General features: G+C 38.4%; 5 protein-coding genes across 8 annotated transcripts; 2 read left to right on the top strand and 3 right to left on the bottom strand.

Moving 5' to 3' along the window:
- Window positions 1-12: 12 nt before the first annotated feature.
- On the bottom strand, window positions 13-2339 carry aspdh (aspartate dehydrogenase domain containing). Of its 2 annotated transcripts, none has more exons than XM_063903622.1 (8): window positions 2203-2339; window positions 2038-2097; window positions 1798-1942; window positions 1579-1663; window positions 1294-1443; window positions 988-1211; window positions 765-904; window positions 13-191 (listed from the first exon to the last, which is right to left on the bottom strand). In XM_063903622.1, the coding sequence occupies exons 1-8, from the start codon at window positions 2327-2329 to the stop codon at window positions 154-156; spliced, it is 969 nt and encodes a 322-aa protein (XP_063759692.1). In that variant the 5' UTR covers window positions 2330-2339; the 3' UTR covers window positions 13-153. The 2 variants fall into 2 exon arrangements, with proteins under 2 accessions (XP_063759692.1, XP_063759693.1); XM_063903623.1 differs by having other exon boundaries at window positions 2038-2092; window positions 2203-2260.
- A 1087-nt stretch (window positions 2340-3426) lies between these two features.
- On the top strand, window positions 3427-5523 carry tmem86b (transmembrane protein 86B). The gene is made up of 3 exons (XM_063903632.1): window positions 3427-3668; window positions 3797-4040; window positions 4628-5523. The coding sequence occupies exons 1-3, from the start codon at window positions 3618-3620 to the stop codon at window positions 5083-5085; spliced, it is 753 nt and encodes a 250-aa protein (XP_063759702.1). The 5' UTR covers window positions 3427-3617; the 3' UTR covers window positions 5086-5523.
- On the bottom strand, window positions 5347-9875 carry hspbp1 (HSPA (heat shock 70kDa) binding protein, cytoplasmic cochaperone 1). Its single transcript, XM_063903621.1, has 8 exons — window positions 9650-9875; window positions 9157-9283; window positions 8544-8757; window positions 8199-8423; window positions 7396-7551; window positions 6439-6535; window positions 6231-6342; window positions 5347-6039 (listed from the first exon to the last, which is right to left on the bottom strand). Exons 2-8 carry the CDS (start codon window positions 9274-9276, stop codon window positions 5959-5961), a joined length of 1005 nt encoding a protein of 334 aa, XP_063759691.1. The 5' UTR covers window positions 9277-9283; window positions 9650-9875; the 3' UTR covers window positions 5347-5958.
- Window positions 9876-10633: 758 nt separating this feature from the next.
- On the top strand, window positions 10634-15068 carry tufm (Tu translation elongation factor, mitochondrial). Its single transcript, XM_063903609.1, has 10 exons — window positions 10634-10765; window positions 11381-11427; window positions 11520-11658; window positions 11819-11985; window positions 12319-12588; window positions 12737-12869; window positions 13068-13172; window positions 13306-13457; window positions 13914-14033; window positions 14529-15068. Exons 1-10 carry the CDS (start codon window positions 10729-10731, stop codon window positions 14697-14699), a joined length of 1341 nt encoding a protein of 446 aa, XP_063759679.1. The 5' UTR covers window positions 10634-10728; the 3' UTR covers window positions 14700-15068.
- Window positions 15069-19006: 3938 nt separating this feature from the next.
- kcnj12b (potassium inwardly rectifying channel subfamily J member 12b) lies at window positions 19007-27391 on the bottom strand. Of its 3 annotated transcripts, none has more exons than XM_063903612.1 (3): window positions 27213-27391; window positions 26729-27005; window positions 19007-23368 (listed from the first exon to the last, which is right to left on the bottom strand). In XM_063903612.1, the coding sequence occupies exon 3, from the start codon at window positions 23239-23241 to the stop codon at window positions 21940-21942; it is 1302 nt and encodes a 433-aa protein (XP_063759682.1). In that variant the 5' UTR covers window positions 23242-23368; window positions 26729-27005; window positions 27213-27391; the 3' UTR covers window positions 19007-21939. The 3 variants fall into 3 exon arrangements, with proteins under 3 accessions (XP_063759682.1, XP_063759681.1, XP_063759680.1); XM_063903611.1 differs by having other exon boundaries at window positions 27132-27320; XM_063903610.1 differs by having other exon boundaries at window positions 26729-27313.
- Between the last annotated feature and the right edge of the window lie 423 nt (window positions 27392-27814).

The following is a 27814-nucleotide window of genomic DNA, read 5'->3' on the forward strand; positions in this document are numbered from 1 at the left end:
TCTTTTCTTGTATGCATGCAGTTTATTGGAACACAAATAAAAGAGGGTCTGTGGGTTTTGAAGTTCTCAGTAACATACTGATCCAGTGACTCAGCTGATTCATCTGGATCTTCTTGCTGTAGTGTTTTCAGTCCTGCAGAGCTCTCCTCTGCTTCAGCACAAGTAGACTCGGCCACCGTGACCCTTGCAAACTGTAAGAAAAAATCCAATTAAGGGTTAAAAGTGGGGATCATAACTACTCACATTACTTTCACACAATCTTTTCTTTCATTCTGACAGTTTTCAACAGTATCAGAGAACCTACATTTACTCACATACAGTTTTAAGGTCATTTTTACTATACTGTATTTCAGAGGGAATACTGTACATTTCTAAGGTTTATTATTAGCATTGGATGCCTTTGTATCACATAGAGTAGAAAAACATCAGGACATGGGGGGGTGGGGGTTTCTTTTTAAAAAGCCTCAGGGCAGACTTAAACAGGAGAGATAGTGGTTTCATTAAACCCTAAATTACCGGGGCACCCTGAAATATTTTTCTTTTTACTTGACGTATTCATTTAACAGACAGCTGTAGTTACTTGTGATTTAAATTTTGGAGCAGAATTAAGTTTTCTTCTCTTTCCATATACATCGAACAGCTCTTTTCTGGCTTTTCATGTCAACTCAAGTCAAGTCCATTTTATTTAAATATAATAAGATTAACTAAGACTGTTTTTAGATTGGTATTTTCCACAGTAAAGGATCAGACCATGTTGGACTCACCTAGTAAACTATTCCAGAAGGAGTTGTATGTTGCACTGCCGGTCACAGCTCCCAGTTTGGCTGGGTTCCTCCTCACTGTGTGCACTGAGAAACCACCGGGCCCAGTCACCTCCACCTCAACCACATGGAAGTCACTTAACCTGGGGGCAAGAAAAGTGACTAAAAGTGCAGTAGAGCATCAAGATATAATAGTCTGCATCAGGTACATTTAGAAAAGACTCACGCTGTGTCGGACACAATCTCTCCCTGAACACCAGTAAAGCCGAGTGTCCCTGCTGCCACTGCTGCTGCTGCCATGGTGTTAACGTTGTTTGGAGCAAGTGGGCACAACTCTGCCACTGCGCCTCTGAATAAAACACGCCTGCCCTCATCCTCCGCCCAATCAGAGAGGACGTCTCCTGTCAGTCGGAAGCAGGATGGATGCTTGGACATTCTTATGAACAAAGCCTGAAAACAAGTTAGTAGGAACACTTGTTTTATGAGTATAAGTCTACATCTCCCTGCACCACAAACTCCACACCTGTGTTACCTTCAAGCCTCCACTGTCATTCAGCCTCTGGATGTCCTGGCCTCCCCATAAGGCACCACTGGGGACGTAAAGTGTCCTACCATGCTGCTGAACCGCCTGACGCAGCTTCTGGTTGAGATCAGGATCTGAGAGGGCAGAGGGAGAGCCCACCTGAGAGAAATAAATGAAAGGAGGATGTGATTCATTTTTCAAACTAAATCCATGTGCAAAATAGCTTCCAAAAATGGTCTGTAAATCTGGAAATGCAACAATCACATCTCCGACACAAACAGAGAAAGATCTTACCATCAAATGAGACTGAGCCAGGAACAGAAACCCAAACTCCTTCACTATCTGTGGATGGCACACTTCTACAATAACATCACATCGCCTGTAAAACATACATTTTAAAGAAGTATTTTCAAAACACGTCATAGCACATTATTTGCATTTATTATGCAAAGAAAGTGATCATAAAGTGGTGTTTTGTATATGGGTTCATATCCCTTTTGTGTGTGTTCGCACCTGTCGGTAAAGGATGATAGGTCACCGAGTATGAGTTCATCAGGAACTAAGCCTCTGAGCTTGTCAGAATTTCTGTTCCAAACAAAAGCCAGCGTGAGACCGAGAGCAGCTCCATCTTTAAGGATCCTCTCCACCAGGTACTGCCCTGAAGAACACACATGATAAAATATTGAAAGAGATAAACGCAACTGAGCAAAAATACTCATAAAGATGCATGAGATTGAGTGGGGGAGTTCACACCTAGATGTCCGTATCCTACAACTCCAATCCTTTGGGAGGGAGAACTGGCCATGTCCTGTGCTGAAACAAAAAGTTCAAATCCTTCACCAACACACAAACATGTCTGCTTTGACCTTACTCTCTATCTTGACAAGTATACTACTTGCTATCTATCACTGTACTCACCAGATATACCCACAGCCCTGCAGAGTAGTGCTTCTCCCAACGTGAAGCACAACCAACAGCTCACCACTCCAGGAATTGTGGGTAAGCACGGTGCAAAGTTTGACTGAGAGAGGCCATAGTTAATCATTGTGCTCCCATGTGGGGTATTATCAATGAGCTCCTCCTTCATTCATTTAAACATTTTTCAACTTCAGGTGCATCCAGAATCTCTTTGTGAAGTGCAGCAGAGAATTAAACACTGTGAGATGAGGCAGAAATTAAATCTTGATTAACGTGTACTGTATCAATCCACATAGCACGTTAGTTTAATGACAACAATCATAGGACGTTCTCAAGCACTGAAAAAAAACAGCAGGGGAAAGTACATTTACTCAAGTATTTAAGATACTTTTCCTTTACCCAAGTATTTTCATTTTTATACTACTTTATACTTCTCCTTCACTTCATTTTGGAAGCGAATATTATTCTTTTTACTTCGATTCATTCATTTTACAGATTTATTTACTAGTTACTTTCTAAATTTAGATTTTGACTCACAATACTTAGGAAGAAAAATACGATGTATGATTATATGATTTTAAAATATGATGATTTGGTAAATATTAAACAATTCAAGAAACTAAAACCATGAGTGGCTAAGAGAAAATTAATTGGCCCTGCTTAAAAGTTTTTTTATTCAAAATATTTCATAGTTAAAAGTGAAGATTTGCTGCTTGTGCTTTAAAATATTTAGAAAATGTATTGAAATGTTTTAGTTTGTGTGCTTTTACTCTTAAAGCTGTAAATACATTTCCTTATCGTACTTACATAGTTTTACTTAAGTGCCATTCTCGATGCAGTACTTTTACTTGAGATGTTATATTTGTTCTGTCAAATCATTTCTTTCTTTGATAGGATTATTATGTTTTCACAGATACATAGCCGGTCAGCTTTTTTGCTTTCTAGTTATATTTGCTGCAGAGATGAATAGTTCATTTTTCATTATCTACAAGGTTTAGAGATATGATTCACATATTAAAGAAGGTCCTTTTTCTGGGCCTTTCCCCAACTGTAATTTGTCAATGCCAACAATCATAAGAAGTTAAATATACAGAACGACCTTTATTATATGAGTTTACTACTAATTCAACTTTGCCCCTTTTGTGTTGGTGTCATCGATATATCCCAGCTGAAGATGTTAAAGGTCAGCAGTTTGTCCATGAGAAGTGAAAACAGGCAGCACATTGATTATCAGTGTACAATCAGACAGCAAAGGTCGGTGCAAAGTTCATTCGTGTGAAATTCCAGCAGACTGACAGAAGCAGCAGAGATTCCACACAGGAGGGAACAGGACGAGAACATCTGGATTTATGTGTCGTAACAAAGACAGAAAAGACAAAAGAAAAGAAGAAGACTGAGAGCGGCTGACTGAGACGATGGACATCCTTGATACTCATGCCTACGACAGGCGGCAGAGGAGATACATGGTACCTAAAAATCAGTTACTCCCATTCACAGCTTCTGCATGTGAAAAGGATAAATATGTCTAATTTCAACAAGCTCTTGAGAAGTAATGTTATGTCTTGTCTCCTCATTTTCTTTCTTTCTCTGTCAGTCCTGTGCTCTCTTTTTCTCTCTGTTGCCTTTCTTTTTGTCCACAGCTCTGTACTTCTACCTGTGGACTCCTGACTCCCCGGCGTCCATCACGTCTGCAAGCGTCAAAACGGCGCCCGCCCTGCTGCTGGCTGCAGCCGTGCTGAGCTGGAATGGAGGTCAGAGTGTGCTGGGTGTGGCGGGAGGACTGGTCTTCTCTGCTGTGGGTGACTGGTGCCTGGTGTGGCCTGAGCATTTTCTGCACGGTAAGAGTTTGTTAGGGAAGATATAAAATGAACAGTGGTGGAAGAAGTTCTCAGATGTTATACTTGTGTAAAGTTCACAATATAGAATTGGAAAAAATACTTTGTTACAAGTTAAAGTGCTGCGCTAAAGTCTCACTTAGAGGGGCACTATTATTCTTTTGGGGGTTTTCCCTTTCCTGTAGTGTGTTATATAGGGATATTGAGCACATAATTGGTGTGTAATGACTGAAATCCAATTAAAGCAAATAAAGTGTTTAAATATTTTCAATGAAGTAAAAAGTTCAAAATTGGCTTCCAAAATGTAGCGGATTAACGTAAAAGAATATAGAGCTGTGAACTGACCAAACAAGACATTTTAAGACATCGCCTTGGACATTGTCATAGACATTTTTATAGACCAAACCATTAATCAGTAATAATACAAATGGTACATTACAGTGAAGTCTGTGCTTAAGGCCTAAAAGAGTATATATGTAGGATGTCTATAGTTATAAGTGTAATTTGGATTTTGCATGAATTGATTTACTTGACATTTATCTATTCATTAATGCATTGTTTGTCCTGAGCATCTCACTTCTCTGTTGCAGGAATGGGAGCGTTTGCTGCGGCTCACCTGCTCTACTCATTCACCTTCATCTCCAGCAATTATTCAGCATATTCCGCTTCCTCTTCCCTCTGTTTTCGTTTTCTGTGTCTGATCCTGTTCATGACGGGAGGAGGTTTCTACATCTACCTATTTCCATTCCTGCAGAAAGCACCTGACTCAGAGCTACTGGTTCCAGCTGTGGGGATCTATGTTGTTATGATCGCTGTAATGGGGACATTAGCCATCAGAACCCGCCACACAGCAACAATGTTAGGGAGTTTGTCCTTCATGGTGTCCGACCTGTCACTGGCCCTGCAAATTTTTAAGGCGACGCCACCAATGGAGTACGGTAATGCTCTCGTCATGGTTACGTATTATTCGGCACAGTTACTAATAGCTGTGGGTGATATAAAGGCAGTGGAGAACAAGGACGACTTTTCTAAATGGAAGAGGTCCTAAACAGCATCCAGGTGGAAACCCCCTAGAGTCTGGGGTATCTCCATCAGCCTGGTGACTACTAAAACTACCTATAAATACTTCATATAGCTCGAAGAGTTTTTAATTTAACACATTAAGTACAGGAAAAGAGGAAACTATGAAGACAGTTCCTTTTTTTAACACTTTACGGCTTCTGGCTAAGTTCAAACGATGGAGTTATAAACAGCAAGATATTTAAATACCACAGTTAACAATCAAAACAAACAAAAAACTCCAGATACATCAGTTTAGAATAATATCTGTATTCTCTTCTTTGTGCCAAAATATTTGAGTTTTGTGTGACATCCACGTGTAAGTTGTGCCTGTGGTGGCAAATGTGAGCTGACCATTATATGTATAAATACACAAATTACTTTTGTAAATAAAAAATAAATACAGTGGACCAAAATTGACAATGATGTTCATTATTCTGAGTCAGGTTTTAAGAGACAATCAACTACAGGGAAATGACTACTTTAACGTTGATACTTCAAACAAACCTAACTTACAACAATTAAATGTTACTAAACTCACATTGGGATGTACATATTAACACAGCAAACATAAAATACTTCCTATTACATGGGATGGAGACTGACATTTTCTTAGGTATTACAATTAGGAAATGTAGAACTGAAAACACTGGACTAAAATAACAGTTGACTCGGGAAAAAGTATTTCTATACATTACACCTATTTACACAGTGAAATCCAGCTTTTGTGTGACATGCAAAAATATAGACAGCATCTGTGGTAAAAGACAAAGATGTTACTGAACATCCACAAGCCACGATCATGAGTGTTCGGTTACATCTTTGGACACTGATATCAAAAACATGTGAGGTAATTTTGACTTCAGCGATCCATCCCGTTGTCATCTCCCTGCTGCCCGTGGAAACACATGGCCCTCAAACGCTCACAGAACTCGAGTTCTTCCTGTTAGAAACAAAGAATGTGTATTTGAAAACGGGTTCATGGACAATTATTACACTAAATTATACAATATGGATTTTTTTGGATCTCTCCTTTCAAGTAAAACAAATATTTTGGGTCAGCTTCTTTGCAGTGCCTGGTTTCAGTTTAAACATCTTTTAAAATTAGGCTCAAAGACAGATACTGTATATTACCTCACTCTCTTCATTTCCTTTGAGCTCTTTGGATCGCTGTCTGAGTAACTCCTCCAGAGCCAGAGCAGGAGTCCTGCAGTCTTTGAGGCCCTGTGGACACTCTTCCACCAGACTACACAGACATCAGAGACCATAGGGCATCGTTAGTAATGTGAAGCATGAATTCATGTCAAAGTGCGAGACAGTAAGGGTAAAGAGTGTTTCTTACCAGCAGAGGGCGCCGAGCACATGTTCATGGACAGGTGAGTGAGGTGTGCGGAGAACAGATACCAGCTGCTGAACCATTCCCATGGAGATCACTGTTTCTGTAGGAAGGAAAACAGATACACAGACAAAAGTTAAAGAAACTACTTTATAGAGTCAGTGCTAATGCTTGTCACAAAGCATGGGTTTTACTATGTTGTTTCTCAAGGTCATGATGTTGTGGTTGGAGGGATTTTTGTAAACATTTTTCAATCGAATCAAGTGATCAAAAGAGATTACATTTCAAACCAAATCTTTGTAAAAAAAGAAAATGGAATCAACCCAACATATAACATACCAGAGCTTAGAGATAGCCATCAAATACTTTATCATAATATTCTAAGCTTTTCTAATCCAATCTTACAATATTTGAATAGCAGCCTAAAGAAGAATGCATTTTATTACAGATGTTTGACGTAGAATCACAATGCTGAGCTGCATTTTAAAATAAATGTTCAGGTTCACAGTCACCACATAATGATGACTATGGGGCATACACTGATGTAGTGCCATCTCCCCCTTAAGGTCTTTGTTTTTTTAACCTGAAAATCCTAATGTTATTACAAATCTCTAAGGGTGTCCTGTCCTGGAAAGTGGTTAAGCATGTCCATCAATCTCAAAATGCTTAGAGGTCCCTCTGTTACCAAAATAAAACAGACAGAAGCTGCAATGAATGTCATTTACTCTGCCTATTAGAATTCATACTTGGTTGTTTTATTCCTCTCATTGCAAATATAACTCTAAGATGGAAACGTATCACAGAATTAACAGAAATGATTCCTAGAATAGAAGTGCTATTCAATAAATTAGGACTGCAGTATTACAAGAGGATCTAAATGCCAGTTTTTACATTAAAAATGTAATCAAATCCCCCGCTTGGTTTAGGGACACCATTCTGTCCCGATGCCTCTCTCCTCCGTACCTTTCTGTTCGGGTTGAGCCATCAGCAGGTTGAGAAGAAGAAATGCCGACTTGGTCCTGAGCTTCTCGTTGTCCGACTGCATCCCTCGCATCAGGACAGAGTAACCATCGTTGGAAAAGAACTCCTTGAGTCCTGCCTCCTGCTCTCGAACCAGACCTAAAGTCACAACAGGATACAGTTACAGTCTGTTCTGAGGGGTTCAGTGTCCTCAAGGTTTATACGGCTTATCAGGGTTAAAATTCAAGGTCTTTTTAAGCCCTCCAAAGCAACAAAAACAGGAAGTCCCTTGAAGCCTTCATCTTCACATTTATATTATTAATATGAAAGTAAACTGATTTCCTATGTTCCCCTAGTTTTCAATTTCTATATTCACTTTGTTTATTTAATAAGCTTTGGATATTAACTTAGATTTAATGTTTGATACTGATTATTTAAAGCTAAACTACATCCAGTCCACTACACTCATAGTGTGCGACGCCAGAAAGACAAATTGAAATGATTGTGTAAATTTAACACCAAATTAGTTTTAAATCCCAATTTAACTCCTAACCTTAAAAACATAATAATGAACATAAAATGAAGCATTTTTCCAACTTTCCCAATACTTTTCATATTTAATGTATCCTCATAATCAAACGATGCGAAGGAAGACACCATTACTATCTAGGCTTATTTCTTTACTGTTTTAAATTCTGTAAATAAATGAATTAAGGCTTGTAATTAAACTTTGTTTTAGATTATTATTACCTAGTTTCAAGTAGACCGTCTTGAAGTGAATTCTCATTTCTGTCTTAGATACTCACATGACACAGCATAAAGGGCTTTCACTCTGACGGTGGGGTGGGGGTCTGAGTCCGTCAGCTGGAGCAGCTTTGGCAGCGTCCCCAGGCTGAATAAGTGGACCTGCACCTGCGGCATGTTCTGGGCACAGGAAGCGATGAGATGGGCAGCGCGCCATCTCAGCCCACTTCGGGAATGACACAGATACTGGGAGACACTCAAATCCAGTCCTCCAAGAGTCATTAGGTCTGTGAGGTTGAGAAGAAGAGACAGAGTCAGAATAGAGCACAGTATTTTATTCATAACCTCTTTGAAGCTGGCTCTAAGTCAAGGAGAAAATGTAAACTCTAATGTTGTTCATTACAAACCTCGAGCATTGTCCATGTTCTCACACAACTCTGACAGCATATCAAAGATTGATTCCCGCTCATCTTCATCTTCTTCGCCCCGTTCCTCCTCTCCTCTCTCCTTTTCAATATCTCGCTCGTGTTGTAAGACTTCCAAGCACTTCTTCATCTGCTCCACTTCATCCATCTGTCCTTTGCAGACTTCTGCGAGCGCATCTTTCAGCCACATTTTCCTCTGGAAAAATAAAGGAAAGAAGTACAAAAATAAGTCTCGGTAAAAAACTCAATTTTAATCATCAAATAAACAAAATAGTTGTATTAAATAGTGGCTTAAAGAATACACATTTGTTTTCACACCAGTAATGTTTGTCGATAATGGTGTATGCTTTTTGTAAGTATTTGTTATTGTATTCTCCTTACTTCATTCTATTAAAAACTAAAAAGTAAGGCTACCAATGAAGAAGATCCGTGTTTGCTGTTCCTTGTCAATAGATGTAATGGTAATGACATAACATTTATCTAATTACAAAGTCTGACCTTGGACGCAGCAAGGTGTCGGGGTGTTTCTGTACAAGGCATTCTCAAGGTTAGAATATATAGTGACCATGGACAGAATATAGTAACAGGCCTCTACCTCCTCTGACATGGGCTCCATAGGAGCAGGTCCTTCTGCACCTGAACCAGCATCCACTGCCAGCTGCAAAACCCCCTGTAGGTTCTGGGGATACCTTTTGGGCGGTTTGTCTTCTGCCATTATGGAGCTGAGGAGAACAAATATTAAATATTTACAATTGTTCTTTATTTATACAAGAACATATGTGTTCATCATATGTTTAATATAACCCATAAAAAATATGGTTTCGAGTCAATACATTTCTTTTTACGTATATGAAACTACCTCAAAAGTAAATGAACTGTACAAAAATAAAAAAATCTGCGTCCATGCTATCACCGTTGAATTATGTTAAATAACAAACAGTAAATATCAGCCACAACTCCACTCAGAAATGACGTACAGAAGCAAACCCATTTAACTCTACAGATGCTAACATCGAGGAAACAAAGCGTTACACAACTAGCTTTAAAAAATAAATCTCTACATAAACCTTAATCCTAACACAATTTACCTTTACAAACGTCCTTTTGTAGGATGTACACACAGGGTCTTTTTGAGACAAGATGACTTCCCTATAAATACAGAATTACGAATGCGCCAGAACATTCTAGCTAACACGAGTGTAAGGAGGCTGCCATGATGTACCGTAAAACGTGTACCAAATGGGAAGTACTGAAATATTTCATTGCCGAACTACTTTCTTCAGCTTAAAGTCATCTAAGTTTTTACAATGTATAAACAAAATCATTCATTCAAAATTATATTATTCGTAAACGAACCAGAATTCAAGCTGTTTTTGAGAGGCAACACAGCTAACTCTACTATAATTCCGTGTTTACGGTAAATATGTGACGTGAGTACGCAAGACGTTCAAAGAGTGTTACTCCAAGAGAAGAAACTCCACCTAGATTACCCACAAACGTTTATTTCAAAACTCCAGTAGGAAATATAATTATGTCTATAAAAATGAATTATGTCTGTAAAAATCCCCCAAAACTAAGAGCGCTTTTTCAAATTGTTTGTATAGGAGTATCCTAAAACGTGCAGTTAGGCACTTTCTCTACTTACATGGAATGTAATAAGTAGTTACTTGATTTGTGTTGTACTAGCATCATTGCATATTGGTGGTAGTGCTTTATAGCGAGTCATCTTACTGTTTCACAGAATAAAAAACATGATAAAACACTATTTTGTGTGGTGCTTAAGGCAACCCCTTTGGAGACAATGAATGTATGGTTTATGGATCAGCAGCTACAGTGATTAAAACTGTAGTTTTGTACCTCCTAAAGCCCAGAGAATATTATTTATTCGCACTCCTCCAATTCCTGTCTGAATAAAAATGCTCTGGAAACGAAGGCAAATGTGTGGAGTATACATAAACATACACAACTGTTACAATTATTATTTAAAAAGATCAACGATCATTTAAAGTAGTAACGTTAGATGGCAGCAACATACCTTTGTAGCGTCTGGTCCGTCTAATCCTTATGGTATGTGGTCTATTGCAAAGAAGAAGAAGAGACACAGTTTCTGAGCTGGCCATACTCTCTTGTTTTGGTTGACCTTCTTTGATTTGTCTATCTATCCAAGATGGCGTCGCTGGTGGGATTGCGCGCATGTTTCTCCGGTAAAATTGTTTAAATATCTTATAGTAACTAACTCTTTATTCTTTTTGGTAATGTATTGGGCTATATCAATTTCATTTCTTATGCACTTGAGATAGTATCTTGTTTGCGTTTGTAGAAATCTAATTTATCATGATAAAAAGAGATGCTACTGACTCTTGGATAGCAGCGCAAGGTCACGTTATCCGGTATTAGCTAACGATTCAGCTAACAGAGGCTGAACACTGAGTGAGAAATTATGATTAAAACCTATATTATAAACCACTAAAAAGCTGGTGAAACCCACTGTTTAAAGAAAAATACAGTAGCTTATTAGGAGTAGTTTGACACTGACAATTCTTCCGGTTCATCGGGTTTATTGGCTTGATGTCAGCTGCTGCAGAGCTCATTTTAACTACCTCATGTAACTTCATTTAAATGTAATCTACAGTCGCATTACTATCAGAAAAGATTGATGAATTTGGTTCAATGCATGTACAAAACAGACAAGCTTTTGAAACGGGATTTGAGTGTTCGTCTGTTTGTTTTTTTTAAATCAAATGACAATGATGATGATCCGGTCAAATAGTCAGAGATATCATAATGTATATGTTCTTATATTTGTATCCCCTCTTCAGCCCTACAGCTGACTTCACCGAGCCTCCTGCACAGCTCCATTAGATTGGTGAGTGACTGTGAATTCACACACTTAAATCTACTGAATTATGCATTTTATTTAGCAATTTTATAACACCTGTGTTTCTCTTTGACTTCCAGTCTGCTGTGCCCCTTTGTCGGCGGACCTATGCTGCAGAGGCCAAGAAGACATACAGCAGAGACAAGCCCCATGTAAACATTGGAACAATTGGCCACGTGGATCACGGAAAGACAACCCTGACTGCAGCCATCACAAAAGGTAGAATAATTGATATCCTATCTTTTAAATCCTACATAGTGTAAAATGTTATTTGATCTGCAGACTGAATTTGCAATTGACGAAAAAGTGAAGACCGTATTTTTCTAGTGGCGTTTCAAAAAATCCGAAATGTGACCTTGGTGTCTTTTTCCGTCCTCAGTGCTCGCTGAAGCTGGTGGTGCTAACTTTAAAAAGTATGAGGAAATTGACAATGCCCCCGAGGAGAAGGCCAGAGGAATCACCATCAACGCCTCTCATGTAGAATATACCACAGCCAACAGACATTACGCTCACACAGACTGTCCTGGACATGCTGACTACGTCAAGGTAATATAATTTACTTGGGCATTATGGAGAAGTATGGAGGATAACTTTGACCAAATATCCCAATGTCAATAGAATTTACACAAGTTATTACAGTACTTTTTATATAAGAATAAATGGGTAAAGGCAGGTGATAGAACAGTATCAAACATTAAGAAAATAACACCACTTGTATGTAATGGATCCTTTAATACTAGAAGAAGAAAACACTTATGCCATTCAATGCTCTGTTGTTTTTGTAGTTTAATCCTTGGTTGTCTTTAAGCATATACGACTAATTATGCGCTATAGAATTACTTAGAAACATAAGTAATTACCCTTTGTTTTTCTTTTCAGAACATGATTACGGGCACAGCCCAGATGGACGGCTGCATCCTGGTGGTGGCGGGCACTGACGGACAGATGCCTCAGACACGAGAGCACATCCTGTTGGCGCGGCAGATTGGTGTCGAGCATGTGGTGGTTTTCATCAACAAGGCAGACGTGGTGGATGACAAAGAGATGCTGGAGCTGGTGGAGATCGAGATCCGCGAGCTGCTCACAGAGTTCGGATACGATGGCGATAACGCGCCGGTTGTGATCGGCTCGGCCCTCTGCGCCCTGGAGGTGAGGGGGAAGACTGGCACTCACTTATCTTAGGGTTTAGATCAAACCACGCTTTTATAACGATGTAACCCACTGTTGAATTCACTTGCAGTTTACGTCTGGGAGGTGAAGTGTCTTGACTGAATTATTTTTGTTTTGCTCTTCTCAGAACAGACAACCTGAACTGGGGGTGAATGCAGTGATGAATCTGCTGGAGCAGGTGGACGAATACATCCCTCTGCCCAAAAGACAGCTGGAAAAACCTTTTCTACTTCCCGTTGAAGGAGTGTGTTCAATCCCAGGTATGAAAAACGGGCATTAAATGCAACATGAACACCTTTTGTCTCAACGCAGAACTTCAGATCTAAATTAAAGTTAAAGTTTATATCTTTAATGTGTTTTCTTGTATTGAGTTGTGAAATATCCTGAAGGTGGTCAGATTCTGGCATCGCGAAAAGTTAAATTCTCTTAATCTAAGTTTTATCAATTGTGTCTTTCAGGCAGAGGCACAGTGGTGACAGGCACTTTGGAGAGGGGGGTCATCAAGAAAGGAGACGAGTGTGAGTTTGTGGGTCACAACCGCAGCTTCAAGTCGGTTGTTACAGGTGAGTGAAAGGAAAAAGCAACAGAAAGACAGAGGAGGAGCTCCCGTGCTTTTACCATAAATATAATATACTGTATGAGATTCTGTGTATACAGATGATTTTCACCTTGCTGTCCATCCTATTTTTTGCTCAGGTATCGAGATGTTCCACAAGTCTCTGGATCGGGCGGAGGCAGGAGATAATCTGGGCGCTCTGGTTCGCAGTTTGAAGAGAGAGGAGGTCAGGAGAGGGATGGTGATGTGCAAACCAGGATCCATCATGCCTCACAAGAAAATCCAGGCCCAGGTAAGCCAATGATACTGGCTAATATTAGACACTAATGATACATATTTGAAACATCTATGCTGTAAATTCAACCAAGTATTGATTTGAATGAACCAAACCTTACTTCATCACGTTTTTCTTTTCAATTTTTTTTGCCACACATGATACAACTCGAGTTCAAAAGTAAAGACTAAAACTTCAGAAAAATGGAAGCTTTAACGTTCCTAAGATCAATTAAGACTTTGCATGAAGTATTTGCTCATCTTCCATTTCAAAAGGTGACAAAACAATGACAAAAAAACATTGAATGGTTTGTACTGACCCTATTTTTTTTTGCATACATTAATCTTAATGGCTATTTTTAAAACTGTTGACAGGTCCATAGTCCCTTTTTAGTTTTTGTGATGTTATCATGAAATGCATTACTCACTGTTTCCACTGATTGCAGCTCTGATGTGTGTGCTCCCTGTGTCGCAGGTGTATGTTCTGAGTAAGGAGGAGGGAGGCAGACACAAACCCTTTGTCTCCAACTTCATGCCTCTCATGTTCTCTCTGACCTGGGATATGGCCTGCAGGGTCACTCTGCCCGAGGACAAGGTTTGTGTGCTACAGTAAAACCATGTTTTGTCGAGTAGAGCTTGAATCCCATCCCTAATAGTTTGCTCAGCTAGATTGTAAACAACAGCAAACAGCAGTTGTTTACGTATTTATTAGAACAGTTATGCTTAAAAGGTTTTGACCTGTAACACATTTATATATTTGATGTATTTTTACATCTTCAGTAAAAGTTGTTAAAGGTAGTATTGATTACAGACCTTTTTATTACCAAATATGGCATACAAAAGTTTATATATCATGAGGCAAGATTATTTATATAGCCATTTTCAACAAGGCAGTTCAAATGCATGAGAATACCTAATGTACGTTTTACATGTGAATTTTGATTTTATGTGGATTAGTTCTCAGAAGTCAACATTTTCTGATCCCTGTTTTTAAAACGGGAACATTTTCAGACATTTTATAGATAAAACAACTCATTTAAAACTCTGCAATAAAAAAAGACAATAATCAATCTCTTTTTCTCTTCCTCAGGAAATGGTGATGCCCGGGGAGGACACCTCCTTGACGCTCACGCTCCGGCAGCCGATGGTCCTGGAGAAAGGCCAGAGGTTCACTCTGAGAGACGGAAACAGAACCATCGGCACCGGCCTGGTCACAGACATCCTGCCCGTTACAGATGAAGACCTTCACAACTGGGGCTGAAAAAGAAAATCTGCACAGAGAATAGGGATGGGGGGAGGGGTCACTGGGGGGGGTCAGGGAGGAAGGGTCTGCGTTTATCTGGTAACAAATCAAAAAATTGAAGAAATATACAAATACAAACCCATGCACCAACCTGAAACAAGAAAAGACTGAAAGGATTTCATGGCTCTGTTGTGCAGGTTCAAACATCCAACATCTCTGAAAGTTTAAACGCTGTCTTTATGTTAAGAAGCCACACGGTCAAAGTACGTCATTTATGTAATAAAATGTATTTAAAGAAAGGAATTAAGGAAATGCCTCCTTCTTGTTGTGGGAATCGCTAGCAAGATGATTAAAAAGAATACTCAATAAATATCAAAATATTATCAATGGGAGAGTATGTTACATTTGTTACAAAATGTTATGCCTGCACCTTTTGACTTGTCACATTAGGAATAACACTTATACTGGGTCGTTACTTAGATCACAGCAGCTAAATGGAATTCAGCCATCATTCATTTAATTTACACTTGTGTTTTTCATTCAGTAGCTTAGAAATATATTCTATAAAAGGACTATGATATTTACGTGTAACCAGAATGGTACGCCACACGAGGGCAGCAAAGAGGGTCAGTTCAATTGGTATAGTTCTGTCAAAATAACGATTAGTTATAAACATAATTAGGGAGTTTTTTACAGGAAGTTCTCAACTATATAGATTTTTGTGATGACATTACTTACAAATTATATCCATTAGTTAGCTTGGTGTGTCTGTTTGCGATCTCTTCTTCAGAATGTATTTGATGTGTCCCTCTCAGATCAGATAAAGGATTCCTTTACACAAATGCATAATATTTACTTAAACTTAAAAAATAAAACCCAGTATAGCACAAGTAAAGATATAATTGGTTATTTTAAGGAATATAAATTGTTTAAATTAAATACGGTGTAGTTTTGACACTTCCTACCCCCTGCTCCATTTACGGTCTTTTCAGTAAAACTAGTGAAATAAGAAAAATATGTAAGAAGTATGATTTAAACAATTCAATCATCTAATTAAACAATGGCGAATGCAACAAACAATATCCCTGTGAGATAGAGACACACAGCATCAGCCTGAGAGAGAGAAAAAATCCTCGTAGCTGCCATTGGAGATCTTAATAAATCCTAATAGTTTTCGAAGGTGTATCGTCCTCAGATTATGTCCGAGTGATAATCCATGCTCACCCTTGTGGGGTTTGTGTGTGCGCGTATTATTTGGCGTTCTCTCTGCTTGGGTGCTCGACTCGTCCATCCCAAGCAGGAAGTTCTCCAGTTGCTCTGTGTTTGCTGTAGGTATTTGAGTCATGCCTCCTGAAATCCAATCAGCCTGTTGCTGTAATCAAATACTGAATATCTGCAGGAGTCGGGCTGGAGCTGCAAGTAATACTGAGTGATGTGCTCAGCTGGAGAGTGAATGTGTCCACGAGCAAAATAACTTGAAGCAATAGAGGGTCATACAGTAAACATACTGGCTTTAACTGGAGAGCTGATACACTAAAGTTGATTTAAACCAGTGTTCAACCTGAGACTGACATCTGCTGAGTCATGTTATGACACATGATGGTCACATAGGATACATTGCATTGTCAGCTTTCTACATTATCAGTTTGACTGCCTGAATAGTTGAAGAAAAGGTTGCGTTTTTAAACATGTAGTTATAATAACACAGTATATTGTAGCTGAAAGCAGCTTTTATGTCTTAATATAATAGAACCATAACTCCTTAATAGATTAGGAATAAAATCAGAAGTGTGATAATAATACGTTTTTCAAAATTACAAATACAGTAGTGTAAAACAAATAGCTTGTTTACATTTAATACTTGTGATAATATAGCAGAATCTTAAATGAATATTTATCATATTTATTCGTGAAATATCAAAATATCCATTATACCAAAGTAGACCATAGTTTATTAACAACTTCAAAGCTGCCCTCCAAAGAACATTTTTTAGAGGTTAATTAATCTGATCTATAATAAGTATGAGTTAATATGTATAATACTTTTTATGCTTTGTTAACACTTAAAACGTTGCCTGTATCTGCTTTCGACTATATAATAGTGTGTTGACAATGCACGTGTTTAATAGTTTTATTTTTATTATACTATAATATCTGTTAACAACAACAGCAGCAGTTTAAATTACACTCTAATCCACCCTGCTTTCTGAAACAATTTTTCCTCTTTCATAGTTTCCCAGTCAGGATGAGTTCTTCCATCCAGCCATCTTCCATTCACAAGTTCCCTTTTCTAACCTTTGAGCTGTCCACACCTCTCAGAAGGAAAACACGACACTGTCCTAACTCTCTGAATTGGCTTTGAATGGAAAGGGAAACTGAAATGTAATATCACCAAGATGTTTAGTTTCCTTCACTTGTTGTGTCCAGATGAGACGTCACGCCCCTGCCACAAAGCACATCTTAACCTTGGTTCTCATTCCCCAACACACTGACTGAAGCTGATCCAAATATTTTTTACATCAGTCTTCCCTGAGATAAATACTTCTTGTCAGAAAACACACAAGTCAAGCGGCCAAAACATCAAATTCACATTTTTTAAAGCTTATCCATCATATGAATTAACCATAGCAAAGCATTTAGAAGGTATTAAGCAGCAACCAAATATTAAAACTGCACCAGAAAGACATTTGCGATTCTTCATCCCGGTCATTATTCAACCAAAACCCCAAAAGAACCCAAAGTAAAATCCTGTTGGGGTTTTGGTTGAATAAATATTCAGTGATGTTCATCAATCAAGCAATTCTAAAATTCCATTGAGCATATTTGTCAAATCAGAAACAACAGATAATATATTGTCCGTCGTGTTTTCTTGTTTTGTACAAAGTCAGATACGCTAACTTTAGTCCATCAGAAACTTCAAATAGCAATAAACATAAAAAGTTGAAAACAATATTATGCAGCTCTGAAATGTCTGGAGTTATGTCTTTAGGAGAGGTGGTGCAGCTGTTGCATCATGTTACTTTTTCCACCCTCCACCTCCTCTAGCGAAGAAATAGAACTGCTGCAATTAAAGCCAAATTTGCCTTTCAACAGCCCACTCTGCATGCTGGAAGACTGACCCTCCACGCTTCTCCGTCCTCCAACACTGCCACGTGGGCGGGAAGCATCCCATTTTTATCCTCAGAGCGCCTTCCATCACGCAGCACCTTTCAGAGGATACAGCTCTCTAAGAGCACACAATTACACTTTCATTTAATGCTCAAGATAACTTACCCTTAAATGGTTTCTATATCCTCAGGGATGTAGTCAGCTGACAGGCTGTGTCCGTGTTCTAACATTTATAACAGTGGAATGAATATAACATGGAGTATAACGGGTGAAATGTTGCTTTGAAATAATGATGTGAAAAAAGTGTTATAACAGTGTAATATGGAGTCAGATATGGGTGTAATAATGTCGTAATGTGGGTATAATATGGGTGTAATAACGGTGTAATATGGGTTTAAGATGGGTTGTAATAAATGTGTAATATGGGAGTAAAAACTGTGCAAAATAGGTGTAATAACGATTTAATATGGGTTTAATTTGAGTCATAATATAAGCGTAATATAGGTGTAATAAAGGTGTAATAACCGTATAATATAGATGTTATTCAAGAGTAATAACGATTTAACAATGAAATAATATAAAATGTGGTCCCTATATGGGATAGGGATCGAGAAATGTGTATTTTCGCCCAAAGACATTAACTTTCCAAAAAGGGTTTTATTGATATTGATATCGATTGGTAGAACAGTTAAGTGTGTTTAAAAAATGTCACTGTGATGGGACCACCAACTTCTTATGTTTTTGGCAATTAAATCAAAGCTATTCTAAGTTGTCAGTAAACTTACTGTTGTTGTGTTTGTGTGTACGTGTGTGTGTGTGTGTGTGTGTGTGTGTGTGTGTGTGTGTGTGTGTGTGTGTGTGTGTGTGTGTGTGTGTGTGTGTGTGTGTGTGTGTGTGTGTGTGTGTGTGTGTAGTAATCTCTTTTCCAGTGTTCAAGGTTACAGGGCAGTGAAATCATGCCAGGTCTTGTCAGTACATATGCAAAGACATGCCTGATTGGTTGCATAAGAGTGAAAGAAGAAACCTTTGACCCCAACCAGACACCGTCACACCGAATCACAGCCATGAATTACAGTCCATTCCTCCGTGTTTATCAAACAGCACACACTTTCCTTCACCGGCTGCCAAACGTATTTGTTATAACTGGACAACAAACATAGCTTGCTGTAAGATCATCCCTACCAGTTGTTACTGTGTACCACGAAGAAAAGGAAAGCTTTGTGAGATATATTTTTATTGTGGAAATCAACAGGAGATTTATTTTTTCGTCCCTCAATTTATATATTGTTGTCTCACACAACAAACTAAAACCTTGTAAGGAGAACACAAGGTGCAACTCAGAGACAAAATTGCTTTAAATGTATTAAGTGGAAGACAGGTGCTATTTCAGTCCATCAAGCAAGTATTTCCAAAAGAGAAACATGAAATTAACACTGATTTTCTTTTTAAATAATGTATTGTTACTTAAGTCTATTCAACCAGAAACATCAAACCAAAAATAATAATCATTTATTTACAATAACAGCCTGACAAATGTACACATTGGAGTTCTTCCCTTTTACTGTACAGTCCCGCTCTTGATCAAATGGCAACAGAAACATAGTTTGTTTTCTAGAGCAAACCCGTTTGGATATTTCATGAACAAGACAGCAAGATATAAATGTAAATGTGTTAAGATGTTCTGGATTGGCAGTCAGGTGTATAAATTAACCCACATGGAGCTTTAAATTTGAGTAATGTGGAGGAAAAACAAATGTATTTCACCAAGTGGAAAGAGTGTCTGACCTAATATCTCCATGTATCCTGTAATAAAAGAAAGAGAGAAATAATTGGAGGTTGGTTATTTGACAAGTAGCAAATGTATGTATTTTTAGCCATGTGTGTGATCTACCACAGCGTGATCAGGTTGGTGTGAAAATAGGATGCTGAAAGGCATGATTAGGATCTATCTTGATAGCCTGCCGTTTCTCAGATTGTTATACTTTAATAATATACCAGGGGTTATCTCAGGCCATGGTTGGATTTGTTTGCACTGATTTCTAGGTAAACATCTATTTATTATTAACATAATCTTTTACAGGCAGACTAATTCATCTAAGTCTGAGAGTTAGACTTTTTCTAAATGTGAAAAATATTTAAACTTGTCCTATAAACATCTAAATCATTTCCAAGTAATTAATGTGATATTTTTATATCAGGGATATTCTCAGCAGTTTCTTCTGCTCTTCTTTAAACTCCAACGTTTATCGTTATTTTGTGTATCATTGCTTTCTTTTCAATCTCTGGATTTGGCTTTTAAACCTAACACAAGGAGACCATATGTCGTACATTAGGTTATAACTCCACAAAAGCAATGCATGGCCCCTCAAACTTAATGTGTCAAGTCTTTGTTTACCAACATGTGAGAAGTTTGTTGGATTCACCCCTTTTTCTTTTTACTTGTCTCTCTTTTACAATCCAACAGATGGTCTGCTCTTAAGTAGCCATAGCTGTGAACATTAGCAGGCTAACCTGATTCCTGATGTCCCTTTACTTTAAAAACTAGCACATGATGTAGTATTTAATGGATTATGGGATAATTACTCTTTAGTTATCCCAGCAAACTCTGCTTGAGATCGTGATAGTGTCCTGGTCTTTCATAATGTTAGTGAACCATGGAGTGCACCTTTGAAATAAAAATAATAAAGCGTTTTCTACATTTTCCTTTTTTCTTGTAAAAACATTTAATGAATGTTAAAGAATTAAACACAGATACAAGTGATCTAGGTAACATTTCTATCCAAAAGTTTGAAAAGGTTTTTTAGTAAAGACCTTTTTTTGTAGTGTAAGCAAAACAATTTGAGCTATACAGGGTTAGTATGGAATAACACTCTGATCAAACATAATATATTTTCCCATTATAAAACCTGGATTTACTATATCTAAAATCCAACATAAGGACAAAGTTGTTTCTTTATTTCCCAAAATGTCAAACGTGCATCATCAACTGATGAGAATGCCAACGTTTAGCCTGGGACCTGTTAGCTTTTTCAGTGGGATGTAATGCAGCCACTGGTGAACCTATAAGACTGTTTTGTCATATAAAAAAAATACAAATTTAGCTGGAGACAACCTTTGCAACTAACTCAGGAAGCTTAAGTAAGCCTTTGCCAGTGAGGGATGTCTGCTAGAAATGATAAGCCTGAAATTGTCTACAGCTGCCTAAATTCAAGGTAAAGATCTACCTTGATTATTATTGTAAACTGCATTTCATGTTGCCATGTGAGAACAGAACATTTGGCATAATAACAATTAACAGAGGGAGGGCGGTACAAATTTAGCCGGAGACAACCTTTGCAACTAACTCAGGAAGCTAATATTAGCATTAGCCAATGAGGGTTGTCTGCTAGAAATGATACGGCTGCATTTGTAGCTGAATAGATTCAAGGTTGAATAAAAATCGACCTTAATTATTATTGTAAACTGCATGTTAGAACAGAACATTTGGCGTAAAAATACTTAACAAAGACAGAGCGGGTTAGCAAAGACTCATTCAGTCAAGTCACAATGTTTCTGGTAAACTGTTGAGAAAGAAATTAAATATTTATCATCTATTCATGTTTTAATGTTTCCCTCTGGATGAAAGACAGAGATTTTCCTTCATTATTGACTTGTGATGCACCATGAAGGCTGTTCTCTCTTTTTCTTGTGATGTGTTGCCTTTAGTTAATTGCAGTCTATGATATAGCAGTTGTATGAGTCATATTGTTCACATAGTTTTTACAGTAAGAAAAAACTTGAGCAACACTTCTATTTTTAAGAACTTAATCTGGAGAAATATTCTCAAATGTTTAGTTTTCTGCAAAGTGTTAATCTAACTCTACACTCAGTTGCAAATTGTATACTTGAGGACTGTGAACAGCACCTATAGATAGTCCCACCAAACTTATGAAACATTCAAATATATTCATAAAAAACTATGCTATTTTCATGCACTTAATAAGATTATTTGCAAATTGAAACATGACAGTGTTGTTTGCCTTTAATAAATCTCCACAACCATCTCGGGGAAGGAAAAATGGTTAATCCAAATAGAAATCTAAATCAGTTTCAGTTTTTCGAGATCACTTCTGTTGTTTCCTCATGTCAGGAGAAAACAGTCAACCAAAGGTTAAATCTCTGACTCTTTAGGTGATGACTTTTGATCACGTCCAGGATTGGCTTGCTGGTTCACTCGCTCCGATGAACTCTTCCTTCCTTCCTCTTCCTCCACATCTCCTTCCTCCTCCTCCTCCTCCTCATCCTCCTCCTCATCCTTGCTGATTAAGGCCAGCTCGTTCTCATAGCAAAAAGAGTTGGCACCAGATGTTGGGAATTTTCTCTCCTCCAGGTCCTTGGCACTGCATCTGGGGGTGGATGGTACTTCGTAAGTTTTGTGAAAGTAGGCGTAGTCTATCCTGTACTGGCTCTTCTCCTCAAAGATGACGGGCTCGAAGCGGTGACCCCACAGAATCTCAGAGGGAACGTAAGAGCTTCGTGCCTGTGTTGTCATTGCTGTGGCCTCCACCAAGCCTTCAAGTATAATTACAACCTCAAAGTCTAATGTTTCAAGATCCTGCTTACTGATGCCAAACAGTGGACTTTCTTCATCGATCTCATGTATGACAGTGAGCGGTGCCACCAGAAACAGGCGGTCTGTGCCATCGTCATAGCCGACGTTCATGTCAAGTTGATCCAGGGGAATGTATTCTCCTTCCTCTGTGTATCGAGGCTTGACAAGCTGCGCTCGCACATGAGCTTCTACAATGTGGCTCTTCCGCAGATTAGCTACCCTAAACATGAAGCACAGTTTCCCATCATGCAAGGCGATGACTGCGTTGTGGCTGAACAGTAGTGTCTCTGCACGCTTTTTGGGCCTTGCCATCTTAGCCATGATGGCACCAATCATAAAAGCATCTATGATGCAGCCCATGATGGACTGAAAGACCACCATGAAGACAGCAAACGGGCATTCCTCAGTCACACAGCGGGCTCCATACCCAATGGTCGTCTGGGTCTCAATGGAAAACAGGAATGCTGCCACGAAGGTGTTAACCATCGTGACACAAGGAACAAAGCTGTCGTCCCCACCAAGATGGTCCATGTCACCGTGTAGAAGTGCAATGACCCAGTATGCCAGGCCAAATGTTAGCCAGGACACCACAAACACCAGGCTAAAGAGCAGGAACATGTATCGCCAGCGGACGTCCACACATGTTGTGAAAATATCCGATATGTACCGCTGTGACTTCTCATCCATGTTTGAGAAATGGATGTTGCATTGGCCAGCCTTGCTGACAAAGCGGCTGTGGTACTTTCGTCTCGTTTGAATCTTGCCATTGCCGAAGCTGCCCACTGCAGGCATTGCACTAAGTCTCAAGCCTTCTTCTTCACAGGACACGAAGCTGTGATGCTTGGCCCTTCCCACACTCATGCCTCAGTGGGGCTCAGCCACGTTCTCTCTATCAGCCCAGCTCATACAAAACTGATCAGGCTCACAGGAAGTGCACAGCTCCGTCCAAAACACACTGGATTTAAAGGTGATGCACAGTAGTAGTTTCCTGTCAAGGAAAGGATGTGTAATATATTAGTATACAACCTTTTCTATAATCTGCATACAATTTCATTTTATAAAGAGAATTAATATCAACTGAAAAGTGACATATAATCGCATTTGTTTAAGCAGAAATGTGACATTACATACATAATTGTTTTTCAATAGTACATGAACAACATGTGGCTGCTTTTGGCTTCAGCAGAAACATTGTGTATTGAATATACTGGACAAAGCTAATGAACATGATTTTCACTTAAATTTCCCTGTAAGTAGCTTCTATGTGGGATAAAACCTTTTTTTCTTTCTCTTTGTTGCAGCAGTTCATTTAATATATCTACTTTCTACTTGACATACTTTTGCTACTTACGAAGTTCTTAAAAATATCTAGACTCTACTTATGGAGCTGGTCTCTCTAACAGTTTTAAAGTGCCTCTTAGTGACCGAGAAGCAGATGACTCTATCTGTAGATGCTTTTTATGATGATGTTCCTGATTGTGACTACATATGTTCTCAATGAGACTTTGATTGTTGAATAAAAGTGAAATAAATAAAATAAAAAAGGACTCACGCTCCACTCTACAGTTTTAGAAGCTGGTTTCTAACAAAAGCTGCTGAATAAGAAAGCTTTACAAGCCAATCATTATTAACTGGTTATTGGGTAACAACTTGTTTGGTAGTTTTTACTCTCAGTATAGTCAAAATGTCATTTATGATTACACTTCACAATAATCTATGTTTTGAAGCTGTTTAGATGTCTATATGCCTATATATATTTCATTGTTGTATAACCTTTCAGACCTTTCTTCCCCCTCTGCTCTGCAGGGAAATACTCTGGTGTATACAATTCATGTTTCTCTGATCAACAAGGTACAGAAATAGCCAGCTAATCCAATGCCCTGCCATTTTATATGACGTATCTTCTGTTTCCTCCAGCTGGCACAACTATCAGAGTCACTGGAGTACCGTGATGAGGCTATGTTATTCCCCTGTGAGACTGAACTGGAAAATAAAATGGAGCTGAAAAAGATTGGGTATCATAGAAGAGACAGCCTCAGATAAAATCGGTTTCATGATACAATGAAATAGATGGAATCAATGGAAAAAAATATATTTACATAGCCTTCAGCACATCTAGTTTATGTTGAGTTAACATGAAGAAGTCAAAGAAATATAATTCCAAAAATGTCTGTCCCAATACGTTTTCTGAAGCCTGTATTAATGATAGCAAAAGAGCCTGCATTACATATTAAATACGGTTTATCAGGAACAGATATACATTTAGCTTGAGTCAAACTGTCTATTGATGTTTCAGTCTAGGTAACTTTGTGATAAACAAATGTCTTCAGCCATGCTATGGGGCTCTGTGAGGATGTACTTGGCAGAGTGCTGCTTTGAGCTAAATGCTAATGCCAATATGCTCGGATGTTCACACTTTTTAGCAGCTATCACCATGTTCACCACCTCCGTGTAACACGTTGGCATTGATAGCACATCTCTTTCCCAGGGTCCTATGTTCCCCAGCTTAATTTCCTCCTAATTTGACACATTAACGTGAGCTTTGAAACTGTTTTCTGTACTCAGCAGTTTTGGGCTACATTTTTGTTTCCCAGGGGCTGATATGTTCAAGTGAGCTAACATACAATTTATAACTAACTGATTTTTTACTCCTTAATATGCACTCACATTTTTGGACAAGCGTTTTCTAACTTTACATATCGATATCTTCCTCAGTGGCTGAATTGATTTATTAATGAGTTTTTTAAGAGACACAGATGCCCTGGGAACATGATCCAGTTTGGGGAAATGCTAGCAATTGCTAATTAGCACAATGCAAAAAGTACAGCGAGTGCTAGGTCTTAGATGGATTGAATTTTCGACTGAATAATTGAGCTAAAGAAAAAGTGAAGTATACCACATTTAAGTACAGTGAAGGGCTTGAACCTCAGCTATTGCATTGTTTATGTAGAAGAAACAGCAAGGGATAGCACCTCACAGCTAGCAAGACACAGTACAGCACCATTTTGAATATTTCTTAATTTGACATTTTTTGTCTGTGCAAAAGTTAATAGCTATAATTATTGCAGTCCATGCTGAGTGATATTTGTGGCCCTTGCTTGATTGACATCCAGCTGTTCTGAATTTGTTATATGATCAATTCATTATTAAAGGTCTACACTCACGAAGGAACTTCACTCATTTAACATCATAAAATAAGATACTGTAACACCATCACACTGCAGACTCTTAGCTGTGGGTCAGCACAAGGTGACACATTGAAACTGGCTGTGATATGTGTACTGTAGCCTTTTCATTACTATACTGGTTGATTTTGGCTGATGTCAGTGAACAACTTGTTGTGTCGAATCAAACAAGATGGTATAACGTTGTACGATTATTTGTTATGTTATTTCTTTGAGAGAAAGATCCATTGAACATCAAACAATGCACCTTTGCTTTATGATTGTGCAGTGATAAAGCAACTGGGATTTCATCTTTAATAAAACTTTAAAATGGGATCACAAAGTCTGCTGTGCACGTGTTCCCTCAAGGAATACTTTATACCTATAGAGAATAATACTCTCTTTAAAAAACAGAATACGATGGAACCAATGCATTTTGTATTGGGCATAGTACCTGAGGACTTCCTGGAAGATAGCCACACAAAATTGTTACGGACACTTCTGCTAATTGCAAATAAAGTCATAACGGCCTCCTGGTTGAAGCCACAGCCCCCCACAATAGTTCAATGGAGGGATAGAGTCCAAGAGGTTTATCACATGGAATATACCACTGCAGTTTTACATCTTAAGTCAGAAGCATTCCTCAATAACTGGACACCTATTGTGTTGTATCTCCACCTTGTATGACTGTATGACCTTTTTGTATGTTTTTCAACTTTGTCATATAAGATTTAGTTTTGATGCACTGCATGACTGATGTGAAAATAACATTTTTAAAAAACAGAATACATTTTCAGTACAAAGTCAAGGTATGTTTTAAACCCACAGTCTGAAATGTCCTTGAACGAGTTTTCTTAAGATTGATAACAACAAATTAGCCATTTTGACGTTTGAGTAGTGGTATGTGTGTGTTTCACGTAGTAGTCTCTGATTCTCAATGCTCTAGTTGCTAAGAAGCAAAAGATATTAATAACTAACACTCAGCTCTCACAGGAGCCACACACTGCCTGCTGGGCTGTGATCTTCATAGCCGGAGCACAGATGAGACTATATCTAAGCTGACGTTTTACACAATAGAAACTGATCACTCATTTTATTAAACAGTGCACGGATCACCTATTTGAAGAGTTATGGCTAAAGTATAACATTCACATTTTTTCTGTTTGAAAACAGAAGCAGCTTACCTTTTGTGCAATTGTTTCCAATAAATGTTGTTTTCCAACTCTTAATCCCTGTTTTTTTGCCAAGCTACTGCATGTTTCACCTTCTGGCGTCCTTCAAATCTTCTCTTCTTTTACGGGTAGAACCACTTTATTCTCCCGAGGCAGAAAAGTAAACGGTCACAGAGTAGCATCTTGTCTTCGCCTCGTAGTTTTAACAAGTCTCTTTCTCCACTCAATAAGCAGAGCATTACAATCACTCCTGCTGTCAAGTCCTCCAGAGGAAGTGCCTGAATAATATCTAGATCAGAAAGAGTCAAGAAATTAGAACATTACTTTAGTGAAGCAATGAAATCATAATTCTGACCTCAAAATATCCTAACAACTTGATCACGGCTTTCCCCAATTCAATGTCTGTAGAGCTCACATGGCCTGTGGGGGACCAGTCCGTATCAAAAATCAATCCCTCAGAGCTTATTTTAGAGTCATGGGCAGTCAAGAGTCTCACACTTTCTTGGTATATCTGCTATCTGATCTTCTTCTGCTGCAGATCCCACTCTGTATCCCACATCCAGTGAACTATTGCTCACTGCTCAGCTCTCGTCCTCCCCCTCCCTCTCATGGTGTCACTGTAGATGCTTGGCATTTGGAGACTACATGCTCTTCCTCTACCAAGTGTTGCACGCGTGCTGGTCAGCAACACTCAGTTAAAAGAACCAACCTCTTTATTTAGGACTGATGTGTACTAGAAAGGATCAGAAATAACCAGGGCAACACTTGATGAACTCTTTTTCTCTGGGTTGTGTTAAGTACTTTTTTCTTGGGCATATTTATTTTATTATATATATTATTTTGTTAAAGTATTGTTATAAACACTGGACAACACCACTGTTGTGTGGAGTGATATACCTTTAAAACTTCTGTTTCTCACAGGGAAGCCATAAAAAATGACGCACATCTGGATTAGTGTTGTTGTCATCTTTATTAATAGAAACGTAATTCCCACCTCCAATTTCAGAATATAGTCTGAATTATTGTCTTCATTTTAACAAAACCCAACAGACCACCGAGCGACATACTTCAACAATTTGAATAGACTATGCAGGCAGT

Source organism: Eleginops maclovinus, chromosome 16, assembly GCF_036324505.1.
Source record: "Eleginops maclovinus isolate JMC-PN-2008 ecotype Puerto Natales chromosome 16, JC_Emac_rtc_rv5, whole genome shotgun sequence".
Taxonomy (NCBI): domain Eukaryota; kingdom Metazoa; phylum Chordata; class Actinopteri; order Perciformes; family Eleginopidae; genus Eleginops; species Eleginops maclovinus.

What these genes read in the sequence shown, in the direction of transcription:
- aspdh (XM_063903622.1), bottom strand. Translation starts at nt 2,329, where the DNA reads ATGATTAACTATGGCCTCTCTCAGTCAAACTTTGCACCGTGCTTACCC. An exon ending in CAGGGCTGTGGGTATATCTG is followed by an intron (nt 2,098 to 2,202) that starts GTGAGTACAGTG and finishes TTTTTGTTTCAG; the next exon opens with CACAGGACATGGCCAGTTCT. An exon ending in TGGCTCAGTCTCATTTGATG is followed by an intron (nt 1,444 to 1,578) that starts GTAAGATCTTTC and finishes TATTTCTCTCAG; the next exon opens with GTGGGCTCTCCCTCTGCCCT.
- tmem86b (XM_063903632.1), top strand. Translation starts at nt 3,618, where the DNA reads ATGGACATCCTTGATACTCATGCCTACGACAGGCGGCAGAGGAGATAC. An exon ending in GGCGGCAGAGGAGATACATG is followed by an intron (nt 3,669 to 3,796) that starts GTACCTAAAAAT and finishes TTTCTCTGTCAG; the next exon opens with TCCTGTGCTCTCTTTTTCTC. An exon ending in GCCTGAGCATTTTCTGCACG is followed by an intron (nt 4,041 to 4,627) that starts GTAAGAGTTTGT and finishes TCTCTGTTGCAG; the next exon opens with GAATGGGAGCGTTTGCTGCG.
- hspbp1 (XM_063903621.1), bottom strand. Translation starts at nt 9,276, where the DNA reads ATGGCAGAAGACAAACCGCCCAAAAGGTATCCCCAGAACCTACAGGGG. An exon ending in AGCCCTTTATGCTGTGTCAT is followed by an intron (nt 7,552 to 8,198) that starts GTGAGTATCTAA and finishes TTGTGACTTTAG; the next exon opens with GTCTGGTTCGAGAGCAGGAG. An exon ending in GTGCTCGGCGCCCTCTGCTG is followed by an intron (nt 6,343 to 6,438) that starts GTAAGAAACACT and finishes ATGTCTGTGTAG; the next exon opens with TCTGGTGGAAGAGTGTCCAC.
- tufm (XM_063903609.1), top strand. Translation starts at nt 10,729, where the DNA reads ATGGCGTCGCTGGTGGGATTGCGCGCATGTTTCTCCG. An exon ending in TGCACAGCTCCATTAGATTG is followed by an intron (nt 11,428 to 11,519) that starts GTGAGTGACTGT and finishes TTTGACTTCCAG; the next exon opens with TCTGCTGTGCCCCTTTGTCG. An exon ending in ACAAGAAAATCCAGGCCCAG is followed by an intron (nt 13,458 to 13,913) that starts GTAAGCCAATGA and finishes CCTGTGTCGCAG; the next exon opens with GTGTATGTTCTGAGTAAGGA.
- kcnj12b (XM_063903612.1), bottom strand. Translation starts at nt 23,241, where the DNA reads ATGAGTGTGGGAAGGGCCAAGCATCACAGCTTCGTGTCCTGTGAAGAA.